Source organism: Zonotrichia albicollis, chromosome Z, assembly GCF_047830755.1.
Source record: "Zonotrichia albicollis isolate bZonAlb1 chromosome Z, bZonAlb1.hap1, whole genome shotgun sequence".
Lineage (NCBI taxonomy): Eukaryota > Metazoa > Chordata > Aves > Passeriformes > Passerellidae > Zonotrichia > Zonotrichia albicollis.
The window spans coordinates 16930293-16952968 of NC_133860.1; the positions used below are offsets into that span (position 1 = coordinate 16930293).

The 22676-nt window shown below is 39.5% G+C and overlaps 1 protein-coding gene across 3 annotated transcripts in view; it reads right to left on the reverse strand.

Moving 5' to 3' along the window:
* Positions 1 to 11542: 11542 nt before the first annotated feature.
* The window catches only part of ZFR (zinc finger RNA binding protein), a 47216-nt gene continuing 36082 nt past the window's right edge, over positions 11543 to 22676 (reverse strand). For 2 of the 3 annotated variants that reach the window (XM_074532288.1, XM_074532287.1), the window contains exons 16-20: positions 19656 to 19753; positions 18740 to 18835; positions 14810 to 14921; positions 14617 to 14714; positions 11543 to 13918 (exon numbers count right to left, since the gene is read on the reverse strand). In XM_074532288.1, coding sequence (XP_074388389.1) covers positions 13739 to 13918; positions 14617 to 14714; positions 14810 to 14921; positions 18740 to 18835; positions 19656 to 19753 — 584 coding nt within the window. In that variant the 3' untranslated portion in view covers positions 11543 to 13738. Of the gene's footprint in view, positions 13919 to 14616; positions 14715 to 14809; positions 14922 to 18739; positions 18836 to 19655; positions 19754 to 22676 lie in introns of those variants that run through there. The other variant, XM_074532289.1, reaches the window with a different exon arrangement.

The window sequence follows — 22676 nt, forward strand, 5'->3', positions numbered from 1 at the left end:
CACCGCCTCCCAGCCACCCCGCCCTCACGGGGCGTGGCCCGTGCCCTCAGCGGCCGCGGGGGTCTGGGGTGGCCGGGGTGCCCGGGTAATGCCCCGCAAATGCTCCGCTCAGCTCTGCCCTCGGTCTGCGCGGCTGAGGACAGAGCCAACAGGGCTCTGGAGCCAACGGGGATCCCCCGCCGCTCTCTCAGTTTCGAGGTAACCACGTACCTTTCTGTGTAGCTGCAGGGACCTCCCGCTCCTGGCCTGTTCCTTGACCCAGCCGTCGCTTCCACAGAGTCATAAAATCGCAGAATGGTTTGAGTTGTAAAGGACCTTAAAGCTCATCTGGATCTACTCCCCTGCTGTGGGCAGGAGCACTTTCTGGCAGGTTGCTCCAAGCCCCATCCAGCCGGGCCTTGAGCAGTGCCAGGGGTGCGGTATCCTCAGCTTCTCTGGGCAACCTGTGCCACTGCCTTACCCCCCTCACAGGAGACTTTATTCCTAGCATCGCCTATAAACTTCGTGTAACTCATCTATTGCACTGTTTCTCACTCAGCTGCCGAATGCCTGTGTTGTATCTGTGCACACTCAAAGGCAACTCAGCATTAAGGAAAATCTAAACAAGGCATCGATATGCAGTGTTACTTATGGCAGGAGAAGTGCAAGAAAAATGACATAAAACACACTTTCCATTAAATAATCCTCAAAACCCTCTAAAATGTGACTGCTGATACTTCTTGATACCTCAAGAAGTCCTCTGCCCAATGCCTATTTAATGTGTTACAGCCACAGCCTCCCTGGAATGTCGTCTTTGCACGCTGTATAATCAGAGCTGTAAATATACACCAGGTTTAACTGGTATGTAGGTTACTTTTAAAAGCCTCATTTTTATATGGATACAGAACAATGCAAATATTGTAAACGGCCTGTGGCAATGCAGCAAGACTACCCAGCAATTCAAATGGCAAATGGTAACCCAGGCGACAATTTGTGCAGAGTCGACTTTATGGAAATATTTTTACAAAAATAAAACATACTTTACAAACTCCAGTCGACCATAGGACATGAATATCAACAGTTCCTTCAAACATTAGTGATAAGCACTTTCCCTATCATTTCCCCCCACTTTTTGTTTTAATACTTCACTTTATTTACCTTGCTCCAAACCCAGACCTAGGAAAACTACAGCAGGAAGAAAAAAAGTTACATATTTATAAGACAGCATTTATAAAATTAAATAGAGGGACTGTTTCAATTCAGAAATAAAGCTATTTCCTGGTTTTCAGAGTCAAGGAATGAGAAGTCCTTTGGATTTAATCACCTTCTCTCTGGGAAAAAAGCTCAAAACAACCCAGAGATTAGCTTTCATTAATAGTTTTACAACAAAGGCCAACCTGCTATGGGATCCCATGCTGAAGAGCTCTCATGTTTCTCTCCACAGCTGCTTCCACATCATTCCTTATGTCGCATCTGACCTCAGCTGCAAAGGTCAAAAGTACACCCCATGGGATTCAACTGGTGCAAATCCAGGGTGAGGGGAAATGTGGGACCCCACCTCTGTGCTCTCCAGTGTATTAAGTACTTAAAGAAAGAGAATTACATATTTAAAAAGTCTTTTAAAATACCTGAATTTAGAGTGGGAATAATGTGAATACCACAGCACGCCTTGAGGTTTACAGCACACTAAAGCAAAAATCAGCTACTTACTGACATAGCATTTTTCAAAGAGGAAGGGATGTTTTGACACTAGGCCAGAGTCTTAACTCTGATCGGAAGTGCAAAAGGAGCCTTAATTCCCACACAGCACATGGGAATTCATTCTTCATCTTGTCATGAAAAAAAGACATACATAAAAAAAAACTCTGAGTGAACTGCTATTCTCTATCAGCAAAATACCCACATGGTCAGCATGGGATGAACAGGGTGTGCTTCATCCTGGGGTTTGCTCTCCAGGATGCAAAATGTGTGGGAGTGAACCCATTGCAGAAGGGATTTGAAGACTTTTTGCTAGAATTTGGGGGCCAGATTTGGATCCCCCCCCTAGTTCATCTTTTCTGGAATGGCAGAAATAAAACTATCGCAAGTTAATTCAGAGAAAAACATTAGCATCTGAAAGGGACAGCTTTCTAAAATCTGGAGCATCTGTGGGGAGTACTCACAAAAGCCAACTTCAGCCCAGCCACCTCATCTCTGTAGATTCTTCCTGCAGACACTGGAGGGAAATAGGTTCCTTCTAAAGGCAATGGGGGCAGCAAGTAAATTCCTTGTTAAGACCGTCCAGTGCTCAGAGCACCTCAGGAATTCAGCTTGGCCAGGCTGAAGTTGGCCTTTCAAAGTGCCCTCCTTCCCCTCCTTGTCTTTACACTCCCCCTATAGTCCTCTACTGCCTCTCACCTATATATTTACATGCTTACTTTTTTGTCATTTTAATACAGTCCCTCTCTTCAGCATTGTCACTCTGTGTTGTTCCAAATTGCTCCATACCGATGAGGAAAGAAGACAGTTCAATGATGTTCAATCATTTGGGATTGTTCTCTACATAAAGACTTTTAAAATAAAATTTCTGCAACAAACTGAAGTTCCTGGAATGGTGTATTAACAGGATAGGTCTTCCCATGTTTCTTCTAAATGGGAAGTGTTGTTCCATGCTGCCAGTGACTTCAATCCATTAAAAAGAAAAAGAGCTTATCAAATAATGTAATTTACTTTTGTTCAGTTTTATATGTAAATCAATGGCAATCATGCAAATGTAGAACAGTAAAACTTTTTAAAGCCAAGTTCTAGATTGTCTGTAGTGGGTGAAGAATATATGGCGTTTAACTGTTGCCATTTCATATTAATACTTTTCTCTTTCTAGAAGTATAATCACAGAATTTAATGCTGCCTGCAGGAGGGAAACTCACAAACCAGCTCTGCTCTTTCTATAAAGACAGATTACTTTGTTTAAAAAATTCACAGACTATTAATTTGAATAATTATTTGGGCTGAATTCTCAGCTGTGCCCAGGCTCCGTGGCACAACAGCTGATGGAAGGGAGACACAAGGATCTGTTTGCAGCTTCTCTAGCAGTTTTCTTTCAGTGATCCTCTTAGCTGCAAGTGGTATCTCATATTTTTCTTTGTGGCAGTCCTCCTTGTCAGCATTTCCTTGGCTATGGGAAGTATCCTGGATAAGGATATCCTAGGCAGGATCTGGAGCACAGTTGGTGAAGATCACTGAACACAGCTCTTTGTATCACATTTCAGCTTTTCTGAGCCTGGGCCTTTGTAAATCTCAGTGCCTTGGAGAGTGCAAAGGTTGCTTGGACACTCAGGGGTTGCAGGCCAGTGTGTGTTGTGGGTGCTTTGGTATAGGTAGGACAGATGTAGTGAACTTTTAAAGCCATTCATGAGTGCTGAGCAAACTTGCATGACTATGTCTAATTTCTACTCCCCGTTTCCTCTTTTTGAAGAAAATAGAGGGAGTCTTTGCTGTGCTGCAGGGCGGCAAAGTCACAGGTGTGCATAACTCCCATTCCAGAGTGGTAAATCAGAGGCAGGAATCTGCAGCTGTGCTCCCTTTTGAACTCTCATCATGGCTGGATCCAGGTCTGGACACTACTTTTAGTACATGCAACTCCAGTGGTGACAGAGGTGAAGAATTTGAAGTACCATCTCAAAAGAGGATCTCAAACAATTGCCATTTGTCAAGGTTTCATGATCTTTCTATTCAGAAAATCTACCTGTGTGTACAGTTTGATTTTTTTTTTATTTTCACATTTTTGAGAGCCTTACCAGAGGAACTGCACTTAGGTGTGTGAATCTGGGTATTTCTGGTGTACCAATATGTTTACTCTGACATTTCACAGAGCCTTTCAGATGCTTGTGTGCAGCTCAGAAGGGAGGAGCTGTCCCAAAAGTGTTGGATTTACCTCAAGTCTACAGAGGTCTGCCATGCATGCTGGGTCTGATATTTGTACTGTTCAATTAAGTAACTCAGTTTAGGACTTTAGCATTTTAAGACTACACACTAAAGTGGCTGAAATCAGTATCCAAGAAATAAAGAAGACTTAAGATGAAGCTGGAAGTCAGATTACTGGGAGCTAGCAGGGAAAAAAATCAGAAATTAGGAATGTACTGAGATGTCCTCTGGGAGAAGGTCACCAAATCAGTCTACAGAGAGCCAGCAGCTACCTCTGCTTTATACAGGCTAAGAGAATTTTCTGTGAAAAGTCATGAATGTTAGCTTTCTACAAATTAAGACAATTCTAAAAGAAGAAAACAACAACAAAAACCATAAAAGGGGCCCGCTCTCAGATACTACTTCTAATACTGTACTCACAGTGACATTTTCATTTTCCAGTACTTTCAGTGTCCTTTGGGAATTATTTTCTGAACTTGGTTCAGATTGCAGTTGGTCACCTTTGCAATGAGCTCATTTTTGAAGTATATGGTCAGAGATTGTGTAATGCTGTCCTATATAAACCTTTTATGTTTTATCTTTGTTGCAGTGGTCTTTCTCTACTGGATGTTGTGTGATTAAATTTCTTAAGCAGTTTTCTACTCCTCATTGTGAGAACCTAATCACTCTGGGTAAAGGGGAAGCAGATCTACTCTAGCTCTCCTCAGCTGAAATATCTGGCTCTGTTTCCTGTTCCATCCCACGTCTCAGTCCTGAGACACTATGTGCCCAGTTCCTGCAGAAGGTGGTTGAAGAGATGCAATTTTTTCTTAAGTAAAGCCATCTGGGATGTCCCACACGGCCACACATCGTGACTCAGATGGCAAACAGCACTTCCTTCAGGCACAGCAATACAGACCAGTGCCAGTTTGTGTCCATCCCTTCATTACTGAATGTTTTTGTTCTACCAGGGCCTTCCAGAGCTAACCTTCCTAACCATTCTAACCAGGAAGGTTCATCTGCCATTTGGGATATACAGTTCCAAAATATCCACAAAGAAGAGTGCATGACCAAATTAACAACTACATCATGGAGAGCGGGACAGAGGCATTAACGGCTGAGAACACAACCTGGACCAGAGTGCTTACTTTAGCCATAGAGATGCAGCTGGGAATTACATGTTCTAAACTTGAAGGTGGAAAACAAAATATTGCTGTGAGAGTTGTGAAAACTCAGGGAACAAAGCTCCTCACATTGAATAACAAAATCACCTTCTCTTAATAGCTACAAGTGGGAGAAGAGGAAGTGAGTAATTTTTTAATAACTCTAACTCACCCAGGAAAGCATGGGTGTCACAAACACAATACAAGGGCTAGGGAAGTTCCCTGCCTTTTTTAGCTATTTTGAGGCAAACACAATTACTTGTTTGTGGGCACACACACAAACTTCTTTGTCACGTGGTGAACTTTATTTTATTCTCCAAAATGCTGTGAACAGAAATTATTTCAGGCTGGGTATTTCTTATCCTTAGCAGTACACAAAGGGTGAGTCAAACCCCATCTGTATCAAGAAAAAGCCTACACCATGGCTGGATGTGAGGCAAAATTACATCAAATTACATTACTCTCCTCCCACCCTTGTTTCTTCTAAACCCACAGTGCAAATGGAGGTCCAAGGATCATGAGCTCGTAAATAACAAGACCAATAAATTTAAGTGTGGCCTTTCTGATATCAAAGGATGTGAACTGACCCTTCTGTCTTGGAATGAATCCCACAAAAGAAAAAAACCCAACATTCAGCTTCCAATTGATTGTCCCTAAGCTGGGTGGAGGAAAAAATCTGCCAAGATGTCCTTGGGCAGCCCTGGTTCTTTCTTCCCAAGTAATTTCTCCAAATGCAATGCATATGAAAAGTCCTTGGGAAAGAAGTCCAGCTGTCTGTCACTCGCTAGGAATCTGGTCCATCTAGTTAAACAGTTGCTCTTGTGCAGGACTCTTCCTGCTGGGCATGAGGAGAAGCAAAGCAAAGCTAGTGAGACCCATCCAGTGTTCGTATTACAGGGTACAGGATGGGTCAGTTCTAGCATATCCATGGGGAGAAATATTCATTATGAGGCCTACACAGTTACCTCTTCTCTTTGGGAAGGACACATACAGACTTGAAAGCTTTAACCTCTTTTCTTTTAGCTTAGAAGAGCTGTGTCCTGGCTCTTCTGTTCTTTCCTTTATCAGTGAAAATTGTATCCAGTGCATGACTGCAGTGAGAAAATGTGCTGGTTTTACTTTGCCCACCGGGCCCTTGACTTACTCTTGGCTTTGATTTCCTAATGCAAAATGCATGTGTTTCAGTAATCATGGGTGTCAGGTAATGAAAGAAGCCATCCAGCTGTCATTCCCACCTCCCATACAGCTGTGGCAACTAAAAAATCCAGTCCAGATAATCTGAGAAGCAAGCACAAACCTACCCCTGCAGGAAGGCTACATGCTCTTTAACAGAAACTCATGGCAAAACACAAACATGAGTCTAGAAGCTTCCCTTTACTGTCCCTGACTTCAAAAAGGCCGTTGTCTAAGCAAGGCACACTTCTATTTGGCTAAGACAAGTGAGTCTTTGAAGCAGCAAACTTTATAGAAGCAGTAAATCTTGTAAAAGAAATCTCATAAATCCATGTATCCCTGTTAGCAAATGCTTCTGATTTAATAGAATATTTTTCTTTGCAATTGCTGTGGTTTTTATATTCAGGCTCTTGGAAAGTTTCTTGACCAAACTTTCTAGAATTAAAATGTATTTATGCTAGAATTAAAATATTCGTGCTGATATCCATATGGCAATGTCATGCCTGAATGTCAGAGGGGTGTTTGGAAACTTTTTTTTTTGAGGAATTCAGAAATCACCTGCCCTTCCAGAACTCCAAGTTTTTCTATGGAAATAAGTTATTTTAAATTTATTTTTTCCTGGTGTGTGGGTGAAATTTGTAGAGGGACTTTTCCTCAGGGAGAATATATAAACCAGCAGAGGACTAGCAGAATTTTATTGCGTGGACTTTGTCCCAAACCATTGGGTTTAAGATCTGTTTTCTCTGAATACATCGCTGCTTCTTGGAAAACAGTTCAGCCCTGGCTACTCCTGTAACAGGAGCTCTGAACTGGTCCCATAGCTTGTAAATTGGCTCATCTTATGCCTTTGGATATGCTGGACAACTTGCTGGGGATGTTAGTTAAAGCATCCAGAATCCTGATTTATGATTTACCACTGTCATGTAAGGAATGCTTATCCTGAATCTATTGCCCTGAAATCACCCCTGACAGCAGCTGCAAGAAATTTCTTAAGAAATGGATACAAGAAAGGAAAACCACACACTACCTCCTCACATAAGATTTTTATCTGAGGTGCCCCTCTCCTCCTGTTCTCTATAATTTGCCAGATAAAGTCTTTTGACACACATTTTATCAACTCCCCCTTAATAACCTCTTTCTCAGGTAGCCTTCCTCAGTGGGAATCCTTACTTTGCAAAATTCTTCTTTGCAGCCCTCAGTGACTCAAAATGGAGTCTCTCTTCTTCCTTCTGCTATGCCTACTCTGCCTTGTGTAATTTCTTTACACCCCTAAAGTATTTACTTCTAATTTATTCAGGATATAGTCCTGGCTGTTTCTAACCACTGCTGTCTTCTAAATCACTAGCAAATTTTATTTGGGGTTTTGCTGCCACGAAGACTTTGGTGCATCGTTAAAGAATTATTTTAAAATTATTTTAAAATGCATACTTTAGCAATAGAGAGGAACGCTGTAATAGCTAAAACATCACAGTTTTCCCTTCGTGCTTGTCACAGGAAGGTGAGAACGAGCTCTGGCTTTCCAGTGGGAGCTGCTGCTGAGGACACAGCGCTCTCTGCTGCTGGGAGCACACACAGCTGAGGCTGTTTGAGGGACGCCTCAAACAGCCCTGAGGATTTGGCGCATAAAGCCGCACTTTTCTTTTTGGCTGTGGAGCATTCACTTAGGTTTGCAAGTGTGTGGGGAAGTGTCCTCAGACATTCTTTAACACTCTTCATTCAAAGGCAAGGGAGCAAGGCATGGACTCCAGATGTAGTTTTGTCTGTGAAGCAGGAGAGCTGCATGGAAAGTCAGTAAAAACTCTTCAGCTTTACCTCCACCTTTTCCCACAGCTCACTTGCTGTACATGGAATGTAACATATTTAACACCTCAGTTCCACTGGCCTAAACCACTTCAGTCTTAAACTCCTTAATCACCTGGAGCTTCTTTTTTCTTCTATGTTTTTGTGGAGTGCTGCAGTTGCTGCATGAGGGGCCAATCATGCTCTCTGATGAAACAGATCTTTTCTCTTTGATTTCCTACACTATTTTTGGAGCTGATTGTTGTTGAGTATTGATGTATTTTTTTTCTTTTTATTTTACTTTTGATTTGTAGCTCTCTAATGGCCTTCCCTATCTTGAGCTGGACCTATTTAATTAGTTCTGTTCTTTCTGTTGCCATTTTTCTTGATTGGTTTTTTGGTTTTGTTCCCGTCCTGCCTTTTCTAATAGAAGGAAATTTACCAAGTTCAAATGCTGGATTGTGCACCTGGGATAGGGTGATGCCAAGCACAGGGATGAAGTAGAAGAGGAGTGGCTGGACAGCTGCAGAGGGAGGTGGGGCTGGCTGGTGCTGGGCTCAGCGTGGGTCCACAGTGCCCGAGCAGCCCCAAGGCTGCCCAAAGCCCATCCCAGAGCTCCCAGCAGGGCACAGCCAGAGCCCATCCCAGAGCCCCCAGCAGGGCACAGCCAGCCCAGAGAGGGAATGGGCTCCTGGGCTCAGCCTCAGGGTGGCCTCATCCTGCTGGGCCCTGCAGGTGGAGGAGGGGAAGGTCCTTCAGTGCATCCTGAGGAGGGAAACAGAGCTGGTGGGAAGGCTGGAAGGAACTTCCTGTGAGGAGCAGCTGAGGAACTTGGGGAAAGTGTCCAGTTTGGGGAAAGGGAGATGAAGGGTGACCCCACTGCTCTCTGCGCATTCCTGAAGAGGGGAAGGGCACGGGGAGGTGCTGAGCTCTCCTCCCTGTAATCCTGGGACAGGACAGGAGGGAGCAGTTCACAGCTGCACCAGGAGAGCTTTCCTGGCCATTAGGAGGCATTTCTATAAAGAGAGGGTGGTCAAGCACTGAACAGCTTCCTAGGGAAGCGGTCGATGCCCGGTCTGTGTTCAAAAGCATCTGGACAGTGCCCTTGGCAACGTGCTGGAACTTGGCCTGCCCTGAGTGAGCAGGCAAGTGACTGGATAATGGACTGTAGGTCCCTTCCTGACAATACAGAAAAGTCTGTTCTATTGTGTTTTGTTCCCTTTTCACTTACAAATAAAACAAATTATTGAAGTTATTGGTAGAAAGTGGGATGGCATTTAATTATCACAGACACTTTTCTTGTCACAAGCACCTTCTACTGCTGATACCACCATGATTATCCCACCTTCCTGAAGCTGCAGTTTCACGTGACTATGGTGGCAACATCCTGGATTACTCTTAGCTCCAGTTCTTGGATGTACCCGACTTTTCTCTCACATGTGAAAATATGAAGTAGTTACCTAAGCAGTGACATTTACAACATCCTAAGCCATACTGACTGGCAACTGTGGGCCTGCAGCTCTGATGAAACCCATCCCCTTTTGTAGCAGCACATAGCCCAGCAGTGTGTAACATGTAGTAAACTCCTGTATTCAGGCACCTTCGTCTCTCCCATGGTGTTCATTAACTTGTATAACCAGAAAGTTACTGTCAAACTTAAATGTCTGCCAGAAGTCAAGTCTGTGATAAGGCTGTCTTATACAGTTTGATTATATATGCATACTATTGATACAAACACAATACAGCATGCAGAAATGGAAACAAAAGAGGTGATATAAGGAGCAAGGTTTGTGATTCTTGTGTCGGAACCAGAGGCCTTTTGTCTCACTTTTAATGTTAAAGTAACTTTTTTAAAAAAATTATTTTTTCTCGGTCAGTTACTCCATTCTGCAGTCTTAAAATTTTTAATTACAGAAAACTTACAAAATCCACAAAGGTTTCTTGATGCCATCCTATGTTTATTGTGATTCAAGGTATCAACCTCAAACAGGACTGATGCAGAATATATATGAAAGTATTTAAGCTAGTGGCTGAGCCTCTGCAAGCTGGTAGCTTTAAGCTACCCTGCAATAAATACTGGCGGCCATGGCTTTGCAGAAGTTTAAGAAAACACAGGTGTTAAAGATCTTTCCAAATGATGATCCTTACTAATACAGGTGTGTAAGGACCATGACATGTGGGAAGGTGTGCACTGTGCAGGGTCAACATCCCCAGCAAGAGCTTCCAGTCCCTGAAGAACAGTGATTTTTGCCCTTGGTAGCAGCTGGACACTTGTTGAGAATTATTAGGGCAGTGTTTCTTAAAATGCAAACTGTAAACAATCAGAAAGTTCAATAAACAGCAAGCTTCTCTCAGACTTTCATAATGCAAGCGAAAAAAGTGGAAGAAAATGTAAGAATACAGATATTTATAGAATGGAAGTCTGATTTTCATTTGGATATAAATCAAAACTGCTGTAGTTAATCCATAGAGAACACTCCTTTGATTTTTTTTCTTTCCCAAAAAGACCAGCTATCTCTTTAATTTTGAAAGTCTAAGAAATACCACACTGAAGGATAAAAAGATCTTCTGAGATCTATAGAAGAATCTCTCAGGAGAAATTTAATTTGCTAGTCTTTTTGGCTAGCAAGTTCCTGGGCTTACAGCTATCATTTAAAAAAAAATGAAGGAAAACAGATGTTTTTGTTGACTCTATCACTGTACTCTGTAAAACTGAAATATAAATGGACATTGCTAACTTTGAGTATTGCCCACCACTATTAATGCTATGAAATTCAAATCTGTTTGAATATTAATTTGGCATTGTGTGACTACTTAGCAGACTAATGATCAGGAGATATTCAACCAGCAATAAGAATGTTAAATATGCATGCACATTTTTGCAGGAATATTTAAAGTTGATTCCAACTGCTGGAAGTTTTCTAGGCAGAAAAATTTTAAGTAGTAAAAGGCCTAAAAATAGAAGCTGCAAATGAACGCATCATATTCAATAGTTCTGCAAGTTTAACTGTTCATCTAGAATTTCATAAAAGGGCAAGAAGTCCATGGACTATGGCTAACAGACTTTAATTTCTACCAGTGTCTGTATGCACAGATCCCTCTGAAACCACACTGCTCACAGACAGGACACACTTATGGACTAGGAAGACAAGTCAAAATTCAAAAAAGCTTTGAAACAGAACAGCTCACATGTTCACAAGCTGTTCCTCTAAAGTGAGCATCGGGGGGAATATCCTTTCTGTGTACATTTCCCTTTTTGTGAATGATGACTACAGTGTTTGTAATTGTGGGATTTAACACACAGCACTGCTGAATAAAAAATGTAAACAGTGCTTATTAGTAAACTGCCAGTATTACAAAACCACAGGGTATTTAAATGCTCATTTAGTCAGTTTTGCCTTCCGAAGTGCACAGTGTAGTATTTAAGTCAAAGCTAGGTCTGTACTCTTGAAAACCTTGTTTTTACATTCATGGATTTGTTAACAAGTGTCAGAAGTTATCCATTAAAATGGGCACAAACATCAGAAACAAACTGCAAATTCAGCTTTTACCACACAGCACAAAAATCATGGTCACAGCTTCATATTTAATGTGGAATCACTTTAAGTATACAATATTTCAAAAGATCCAGAAACTGGTTAGGAGCTAAAAGCCAGTAGAACAAAAATACAGAAAATCTAAAATACATCTTTGACCTTTTTAATCCTATATTTTAGGGTCACATTCCTGAATAGACAAGTTTGCCATATGAGGAAAGAAACTTTGGTATGGAGTTGAACTAGCCACATGAATAGCACCTGTAGCTTTCAAAATAAATAGTAATGGCTAACTAGACACGATGGCAGCAAGATATCCCCTAGAACAAGCATATGCTTGGAGCTATGCATGAAGGCTGGACAACAAAATGAGTGTAATTTTTTTAAAGTAACTTCAAAGCATTTCTGCTTTTTGTATTTCTAATTATTTAGAAAGCTTTCCTACAATGAGAAAGCTTTACTTTTATGTGCTAACCCCTTATAATCACTCCCTTGAAAATTGCACTCTGATGCTCGCAGAACACTTTTATTAAGTGTTTTTCTTTAAGTCTTTAGATTCCCTCTATTTTTCTAAAATGTTGTATTTTTATTCCATATGCCCACACTGGTTAGCAGTAGATGCTGGGAACAGAAACATGCCCGCTGCTCCGATAGTTGCTTATTAAAAAGGTCAAAGATAAATTCGACCTTGAAATGGAACAGAAGTTGGGCTTTTCTTAATAAATGGTATCAGAAATAACAAATCATCTTTGTCACATGTGACACTCTCCTACAGCCATCAATAAAGTAGCTACCGGAATGTTAGTCTATGTTAATCTGTGTTTTATGGGTTTGCAACAAAGCATAATACACATTTAACAGAGTAAGTGAAACTTCAGTTTCCAGTGTGTAATGAATTTTAGTCGTTTAATAAAATTTAACTTTTATTTGTGTATTCCACTGTAGTGCTGTGACAACAAATCACACCTGTGTATCAGAGCATACATCAACAGTATGATGTAACTTTACTTACACCACTGCTATATTTAGATTTTTGAAAGAGACATAAGCATACACTATGGCCACAGCAAATAAATTTCTGGGTTTTTTTCTTTGATAACCTTCACTTTTTAAGTAATACTTCACTTTCAAAATTTGAATTATTGAAAAAAATCACAGAAAGTTTATACAGGAACAGATATAAGGAATAACCTCACAGGCACTGATATGACAAACATTTATTTTAAGGGCTGAGAGGCATTAGTACCATGTTGACAAAGTTGACTGAAAAGAATGACTAACTTTGTCTAAATGGAAAATGCCCACCTTTGCATGTTGAGAAAAGAAATTCAGAAAGTTATTTTTGGCCTTGCTATGTCACAAAGTCAATCATACAAAGACCTAAGCATTTAACCTAAGATTATAGTTTTTAAAGCCCTTCTATTAAAAAAAAAAAACCAAAACCCATCATGCAAATCTTTGATCAATTATGCAGCGGCTTTAAAACTGTTGCAAGACCATACTGTATATATTAGCTTTTATACTGCTAATGCACAACTAACAGCAAACTCGATTAGATTAACACAAATTTGTCTTAATTACACTGTTATATCACACTAAGGAGACAAATGCCACAAGATTGGCAAAAACATTTAATTCTGAGCACTCAAATGGCAGGACAATTATGTGTTGTAACCCCTTCACATTTAGGAAAAAACATGATCCTGCAGTCTCACTTTACAAAAAAAGGAAAAAAAAAACTTCTGTAAAATATTAATTGGGAGGGGAACTGTTTTTCTACCTAACACAAAGTATCTCATACAACTAGTGTCAAAGGAAACAAAAATACTCCTAAATAAAAAGTCAAAATACACATAGCAACAGAAGCACAAATGCTGCGTTAAATACAGTCAAGATAGGAAAACAATGCACTTGTTAATAAAAAAGACAAAAAAAAGAAGAAAAGATACTAAACTTAGCAACACATTTAAAGAAAATGCAATGAGGGAAAACTGTGTTTTCCTATGACAAGTTTCCATTTGCAGTCTTTCCATCCATAATTTGTCTGGTACAGTACATCCATTAAAATATTCAGAATCTCACAGAAGAGCTAAGTTGTTCTCTTCCAAATCTAATTCAGAAGCCGGTTTTGGATGTTTTAAACAGACATCATTATGAATGAAGTAGAAGCAAGGCAACAAATGGACTTTTCATTACCATCAATATTAGCAATGATGACCAACATTTTTAGAAGTTATCATAATCTTTTTTGTCCTTCTTTCCCTCTGCTTCAAACCCATCAACCCCATCACTGTCCCTTCTCCTTTTACGATTATTATGGATGTTGAAGCGTTGATTCATCTGTGGTAACGGATCCATTCCTAGAACTTTGTGTATCTGACGGAACGCAAGGAGTCTCAGCGCAAACTAGAAAAACAGTACAAAAATCACTTGTGTTACAAACAAACATCCATTTTGAGCACTATATCAAACAATTAGGGAAGAACATCAGTGATGTGTGATATTACCCTTATCTCTAATTATTCCATCTTTCTATTCCCCCAACAAAATCAATACAATAAAATGTGTATGTCACTTTTGCTGCTTTTGTAAGTGCAGCATCTTAGCTTAATGTACTTGTGTTTGGGCTTCAGGGCTTGCACGGAAGGAGCCAAGGCTTGTCACATGTCATGTTAGGTGACAAGTGATCAGGAATCATTAGCAAAAGGATCAAATGAAGAGGCAGAGGCAGTAGCCTCTTAAACTGCAAGCATGAATGGTCATAACTGTTGTATGAATCTTACACAGATGTATTTATAAAATTTCCAATCTAGTAACATGCTGTTGTAGAGTAAAAGCCTGTTCGCAGATCTAGATCTAGATATGTAGATATGAGAATGCTATAAATTGTTCAGGAAAATACATTTATTTCAGTGCAATAATGAGCACTATGAACACCCTCTCCTGTGATATGTTCAATGCTTAGCTTAAGGCTGGTAAGATCCAACTACATTCTGCGGAAAAAAAAAAAAATTCATGTCCAATATAAAGCTACATTAAAAAAGACCAGAACCAAAACAAAGCCATCCATTGAATTTAGTTACTTCACAACTACATTCCCTTACCTGTGCACTTGAAGTAATATCCTCGCGTTGCTGATCTGTCATTACAGCAAGTGTATCAAAAGGATCTTTTTCACAGGGGTCCAGAAGGCCAGGCCCACCTACAATAATCAGGCTAATTAGTAAAACATCTTTACCTTATTACGATCAAGATTATAGATTAGTTAAGTGTACGTATACATAAAAGGCAACTTGCCTTTAAGGATGATTCCTGAAGATATACACTCAAAAACTCTTCTCAGTGCATCTCCAGGACTCTGTGGTCCAGTCGCGCTGCTAATTGCTTTTTCCACAAGCAGCTCCATAGCCTAGACCAAAATAGGAGGATTTAGCCAAATTAGAAGACTGATTAAGAGTTAGTTATTTTGTAAAGATGAATAAAAAGAAAGGTGGTGCCAGATGAACAATGAGTGCTGATACTGGCAGCTGGTCACTGCTGGTGTCCCCAGGGCTCATTGCTGGGTCCAGTCCTGTTTATTGATGATCTGGATGAGGGAATCAAGAGCACCCTCAGCCAGTTTGCAGATGGCACCAAGTTGGGTGTGAGTGCTGATCTGCTGGAGGGCAGGGGGCTCTGCAGAGGGATCTGCACAGCCTGGACCCATGGGCCAGGGCCAGTTGTGTGAGGTTCAACCAGGCCAAGTGCTGGCTCCTGTCCCTGGGTCACAGCAGCCCCTGCAGCTCCAGCTGGGACAGTGGCTGGGAAGCTGCTGAGTGGGAAAGGCCCTGGGGGTGCTGGTCAGCAGTGGCTGAACATGAGCTGGGGGTGCCCAGGGGGCCAAGGAGGCCAAAGGACATCCTGAAAGTATCAGCAGTGGTGTGGGCAGCAGGAGCAGGGCAGTGACTGCCCCTCTGTGCTGGGCACTGGAGAGGCCACACCTCAAATCCTGGGCTTAGTTTTGGGCCCCTCACAAGAAAGACACTGAGGTGCTGGAACATGTCCAGAGAAGGGGAACAGAGCTGGGGAAGGATCTGGAGCACAAAGTTCTGTTACCAACTGCAGAGGGAGCTGGTGTTGTTTATCCTGGACAAAAAGAGGCTCAGGAGTGACCTTATTGTTCTGTATAACCACCTAAAAGGAGGGTGTAGCCAGGTGGGAGGGTGTTCTCCTCTCCCACATAAATGATGACAGGACAAGAGGAAATGGCCTCAAGTTGTACCAGAAAACGTTTAGATTGGATATTAGGAAAACAAGTTTTGACTGAAAGGGTTGTAAAGCATTATAACAGCGTGCCCAGGGAGCTGACAAGAGTTACTATCCCAGGAAGAGTTCACAAAACATGTGGATATGGCAATTAAGGACATGGTTTAGTGGTGCTAAATTAACAATTAGACTTGATGATCTTCAAGATCTTTTCCAACCTGAACAGTTCAGTGATTCTATGATGGGCTTCTTCCCATCACAAGTTTTTCAGGAATTTTGTGGAAATTTATACAGTAGTAGCCTACATACACAGGTAAACAACTTGTCCAGCCATTTTTGAGACTATGAAACACTCTGGGACACTTGATTCTGTCAGCCACATGAACACAGTACACGGTACACCTAATGAAACAGGATGCTTCAGAAAAATGGAAATAGGTTTTTCCACAAGACTACAGAAATTTATATTATCAAACATTTAATGTCCTTAAAATGCTTTGTATCCTCACTAGTCCTTCAGTTTAGAAAAAATGAAGCTCACAGCAATTTTTCTCCTAGTTAGCAAGCAACAGTAATTCATATGTTAAGCAAGTATAAAAAAACCTCTATATAGCCTTATATATAAATATATTTTCTGAATGTATACATTTCATTTTCGGAATGTATACATTCTGAAATGTATACATTATTTGATGTTAGTAAAATGGTTTAAATCATTAGCTGTATTTTAAGTACTGATTTTTTTCCCATGAATATTTCCATTGCTCGCTTTTATTAGACATTATTTTTTCCCAGAAGAACCTATAAAAGTATTTGTAAAAGAAAGAACTAACTTCTCCTAGAACTAATTTTCCCAGAATTAGATAGATGTTTCACTGTTACCTCTTTGGCAAGTTTAATTCTCAAACAATAGTTTTTGATAGGTTTTTTGGAGGCACTTCTTGTTGGGACCCTGTCCTCCTCACCACATCTACAGTTGTTCAAACACTACTTTTTCTTCCTCATTTCAAGGTGTAAATATTTATTCTGATGTATACAAGTAACTACAGGCAGTGCTAATCACTAAGGCTCCCCATTTCTTTCTATTTTAGCTCCATTTAACTGACAGATTTCAATTTTTGAGCATATTATTTCCATACTCCTCCTGTATCAGTCAGGATGTGGCAACAGTAATTATTAAGATGTTTTCAAGCAGGAAACAAAGTACATCAGTAAAGAGAAAAAAGCAGACCTTGGATTTGCATATATTAAAATCTAGTTCTTTTGGATCTACATATAATACACTGAAGTCTATAACTCAGTCCTAGGAAAATATGAGTTATAATGTCCTGGTGTTTATGTGCATAAAAGGCTGGATTTCAAATTTGAATAATGTGTAGGAATCTGACAAAATTGTTTTAATTTAGTTTCTACTTTTAGGTACATGAAATGCTATTACTGTGAGCATTCGGGCTTCCTATTAACTTCTATTTTTACAACTACTTATGGTTTTTTTTTAAACCAGCTCGTCATCTTTCATTTGCAAAAGGTTTCTAGCACAGAGGGTAAGAGAATATCTGTATTCAGAAAACTGTACTACTCCAATATGTGAAATTCCATCTGTACTGGCTGAAATCACCACTTTCATTTTGTCATTGTTTTTATCAGTAAGACTTTTCCTACAGGCCAAAAGAACAGCTGACTACAGTTCTGTGCTGGTCCATGTCTCTGAGAATGCATCAGGAACAAATCAGGAATCACTTTTGGAGAGAACTGAGACACAGCAAGGTCTGACACACTGCTTCATATCTCTCTTTCCTTCTGGATGTTCCTTGGAACACATAATGTGAGAGTTAAGAAGCCACACTCCTTGTCCTTCAGCCATATCCCTCCTCTGTGTTGCAACAGTTGTAAGGATACTTTTCTGAAAGTAAGCCAAGGTTCATTCTCTGGCAACTCAGTATCACAGTGATATTAAGAGAGCACTTAGCATCTTTTAAGATGTATTTGTTTAGTGTACTTTTCATGAAATGCAGTACTGAAACTACCACTAGTTTTTTTCCATTTAAATATTTATAAAACAGATTACTGCTCCACTTCCCTTGCAGAAGCAATAAATACTATTGGAAGTAATTTAATAAAACTGTCTGCAAACTTAGTGGAGTTGTGTATTATTTCTCATCTAAATAAAGTCAACTGATCAAAACACGGTTAGTGCTCTTCCTGTCAAAACTGAGAAGGAAGCAGCACAGTGCAAATGGATTTGGTCTGCAAAACACAACAGTCAGGGCTAGGTTTACTTCCACATGATGCATGTTTCAGGTATTTGTTTCAGAATAACTTAATCCAATCCACAGATTGTACATCTGTTAGTATTTGGAGCATTTGTAAGGTAGTCAATACAAAAAGAGTGCTCCAAGAACACTCAACTGAATTAAGAAAGGTGACCTGATACAACCCAGAGATTTAACTGACATTGACTAAAATATGATGATGACACAACCACAGGCTGTACTGAAGTACTGTGGTATTTCACCTTGTGAAAGAGACATAATAAACACAAGAATTACTGTGATTTTTTCTTTTGACTTTTTTCTGTTATCACAGAACTATCTGGGCACAGCCACCATTATTTTAAATACAATTCAGCAAACTCCAAGCAATTCGGAGTTGGTAGTTAGGAAAAAATAGGTTCTTTCATACAGAGTAAAGGAAAAAAATGCTAAAACTTAGAATAGGGATCTACCCACAAAGAATAGAAAAGAACAAGAAAATTTCTTTTGGGAAAAAAGGTAACTTCCAGCTTCAAATGAAAACCTTAGAAAACTGTATTTTAAGAGGGAATCTGGAGTACTTGTTAACAAAAAAAAACCCAGAATCCTAAACAAAATCCTACACTATGTGTTGAAAATGTCTGAATTTAAGAACTGTACGAACATTTCCCTATAAGTTCCTTGTAGTAACATCTTTATTAAGAAGACTCGTTAAGAAAACATTACTTACCCAGCTTGGAAAATCAGACCAAGTAGGAACCCGCTGACAGAGGTCACGAAGAATACGTATGATAATCACACAGGACTGCAGACCATTAGCTCTAGCCTTGAGAGCAATACAAAATCCAATTAATCAACCCCTGCACCCATAGCAAACAGGAGTTGTTGAAAGACTAAAACACCGCTGTTCAATGGAAGCTCAGATACAAGATTGAAATAAATCATTCTACAACTTTATTCCGTGAGCTGCCATTTACAGCAGTATTTTATACAGGGTTAGTAATTTAAGGTGGTAGAAGTCAAAGTGCACAGGTTATACAAGAACAACATTTCTTGATCCCCTATACACTTTGACCCATGTTCATTTGAAACAATAAATACAGTATCTTTCTATATTAGAAATAAAAAGGATAAAGTAAAGATCTAAGAAATAGGTATAGAGACTGAAAGGTCAAGGGAATCTGTTTGGTTTCTTTATTGTGCCTTTGCCAGAATGCAAAGTCACTAAACCAAACAGTTGCTTCTCACCTTTCATTCCCTACACTTAATGCACTAAAAGAAATAGAAAAAAAAGTCTTAAATCTAAACACAAAGCTTTAAACACATATTCCATTATTTAAAGCGAAGTTACTCTGCAGCCTTATGGAATATATAACAAATATACAACATATGATCACCCCAAGCGAGTCAAGCTTTCAACATCGCCTTCTCAATGACTGGAAAAAAAAATGATGTCAAATGAGCAAAAACTGCATAAAGCAGCTCCTCCATACTCAACCTCCTACAGTTAAATTTAGGGACCAGAGAAATATTAAGTATTATTAGCATGAACAACGCTGAGTGTTTTCACACAGTTAAACATTCATATTGCAACTGAACTAATCTCTCATAAGGCTACAAGAAGAAAGTAAAATGATGTTCCGAACCTGGAACCACTTAGCGTGGCGTAGAGCAGCCAGAGCGTCAAGGCATTTTTGCCTGTCCAAGACGTCCGGTGGGTCTTTCACCATACCCGAGGTTACATCTAAAATGGATTGAATTGGCAAAATGCAGTGAGGAATGGGTGTTTGACCAGGTGAGCAAGACACTTCCTTAAATAGCTTCAATGTCACACATGCCATTTAAAGTTTAAACCCTTGAACAAGAAATGTAAATGTTCAGCAGTAGTTGCTCAATTGGGATTAGGGCATCAACCCAGTAGAAAGATCAAGAGCATAATGAACTTCAGCTCTGAAGTTATTTTCAACTGCATTGCTGATTATGCAATGCACAGTACTTCTTTATTTCAGCTAACAGTGGAAAAACACATATCCCCTAAAATTAAATACTGAAGGAAGGATGGTTGGACACAGTGCACCAGCACAGAGAACACAAGACAGAAGGAACACAAAAATCCACTTTAACCAAGTAGAAACATTCAAACTTAGTTTCTTTTAAATTTTAATTGTCAGGTGTTATTTGGGACCTATTCTTGAAAGAAAATCTAAGTATAACAAATCTTAAAAGTGCTGAATGTTCAGTAATCATGTTATTTTTATCATGCCTTAAAATTATTTTACTTTAAAAACCTGACTAAAGGAATGTGATATATTCTTCAATATTACAGAGTTCCTTGTTTTCTAGCACTTTCTCTCTTACCATTATAAATAAAATTCCTCAGCCCATAATAGATATGTTCCAGCAACACTTAGGATGCAAGGAAGAATCTGAAAAGGGACTGCTTTACCAAAGACTCACCAAGACAAAGAAGAGCAAGGAATAGTCTAAAAAACAAAGCAAAATGTCTGAAAGATGAAGAAATCAGCAGACATTTTCTATTTGAATGTTCAGAAAATTATTTGATTACCAAACTGCTTTCCTACCAAAAATGAAGAGACTACAGAAGTGGTTCCATCAGTGAAAATGGAACCACTGAACAATATGAAATGGTATCCTCGAGTTACTTGAAAACTATATAGATATAATCAGTGATCACCATTAAAAGTTTATTTTTTACTCATTCTGAAAATGGCTATGGTGACTAGTCACAACATATGTTGCTAGCATAACTGGTGATGCACCAAATAAGATGAAACCAAAAGCCCTCACTGAATGGCACACATTTCACAGGAGCTAGCTGTTTGGAACAGTACAGTTTACTCCTTCAAGATCTAAATTTAGGTTAAGCCAGGGAATAAAATACAATAAAAAATAACGAGGCTCATGAAATATGCCTGCAACGAGAAGCTTTTAGGTATGTTGCAGAAATTGTGCTCTGAAACCACAAATGTAAACTAGTTGGATTCTTTAGTCTATAGAGCAAAAAGGCCACGAATGAAAATGATATTATAGCTTTTCAGTACAGTAACTAAATTTAATGTGAAGTACTATATTCAGATTCGAGCATTTTGACAGGATAGTCCCATTGCTCTGCACCAGGATAAAAAGCTGAAGACTTCATAACAGCAAAGCTGAGAAGAACATAGGTAACTTCTCACACAGATATTTAAACTTACAACTACATATTAAGGTGTAAAAATAAAAATCTTCACTAACAATGCAATTACAGAGCAAATGAAGATGTTTGAAGTGATGTTTCTTTCAAAGTAAAAACAATAATGAAAAATCCCCTCCAAACCTACACCAGAGGGGTGCCAGCAAAAGCTAAATGACTAAAGGAGTACAACCCAGATATATGAGACAAGGGGTACATCCTGAGAAGACCCACCACAGGAAAAAGTGGCAAAATAAGGTTGAGAAATTAAAAATGCAAATATGTGCTGTGGGGCCAATAGTCTAATCAGTCAATTACATACACTCTTCTAAAATTAACATGCAAATAGGTGACACTGCGCAAACTTCTAGAACAATAATTCATTAATAATTTGAAATTTCTGCCTCTGAAAACCTTCAACTTCTAAAATAGTTTTACTGAGAAGAATTGCAATTTAAATGTACAGGAAAGAATCTTATTCAGTGCTGGAAATGTTCATCTAAAATGGGTTCCTAATAGCTGTCATAAGAATACCCTTGGAACTTAAAAAGACCTTGAAAGTCAGAAGTTGCCAAGGAAGGTACTACATTGAGAAAACACTGACTAAAATACGTATAAAGGGAACTCCTGTAATATTTATTCTGTGGATTTTTGCATATGTTTCACATTTCTGGATTAACCCCTTAAAGACTGTGTAACTAAAATCAGATGCCTAACCTACCACCCTACTAAACTAGGACAAAAATGGAATTAATTTACAAAACATGGGCATGAATTCTTACCCTGTATAACTTATTACTAGCCTAAACATAAGGGGTTAATCTTTAATTAGACATGCTGTGTCCACACTACCTCTTCATTAAAAGTTAACAGGTATGTCAATTTAGGTAAGTTTTATTATGTAAAATGCATTTTATCCAGTCAACTATTATAAGACTAGTGTGAACACTGCTTCATTCTAGGAGAGAGACAAAGACGAAAAGAAAAAAACAAAACAAAAACCAAACACAAAGTAACAGCAGATGCTAGAACTATGCATCCAAACCCCTCCTTTGTAAAGCATGGCAGGTGTGACACTGAGCTTTAGAAAACCTTGGTCAAAAATCCTTCCGATGTCTTGGCAGCAACCCCTGACAGGAATCAAGTCCCTCTGCTAGAAGGCTTTGGACCGGGGCTGTTAGCTAAGGATGAAAGAGACACACGCGCACACGCAGAGGCGTTGGTGGGTATGCACACTCTGTTTGCCGAAGGAAGACTCCACAGCTGGGTTAGAGCTCTTCGAATGTACCAGATTCGGTCAACTGTCAAACGCACAATACTGTAAGCAACAGTAGCTATGCGGTTAACAATTTCATTTCACCGTTTGGATTTTTTTTTTAGCCTTTTACTTAATAACACATCAAACATGATTCTACTCCACGTGCAAGACTCAAGTTGCATCTTTACTCCAACTGGTTCTTCCGGTAAAGCCTTC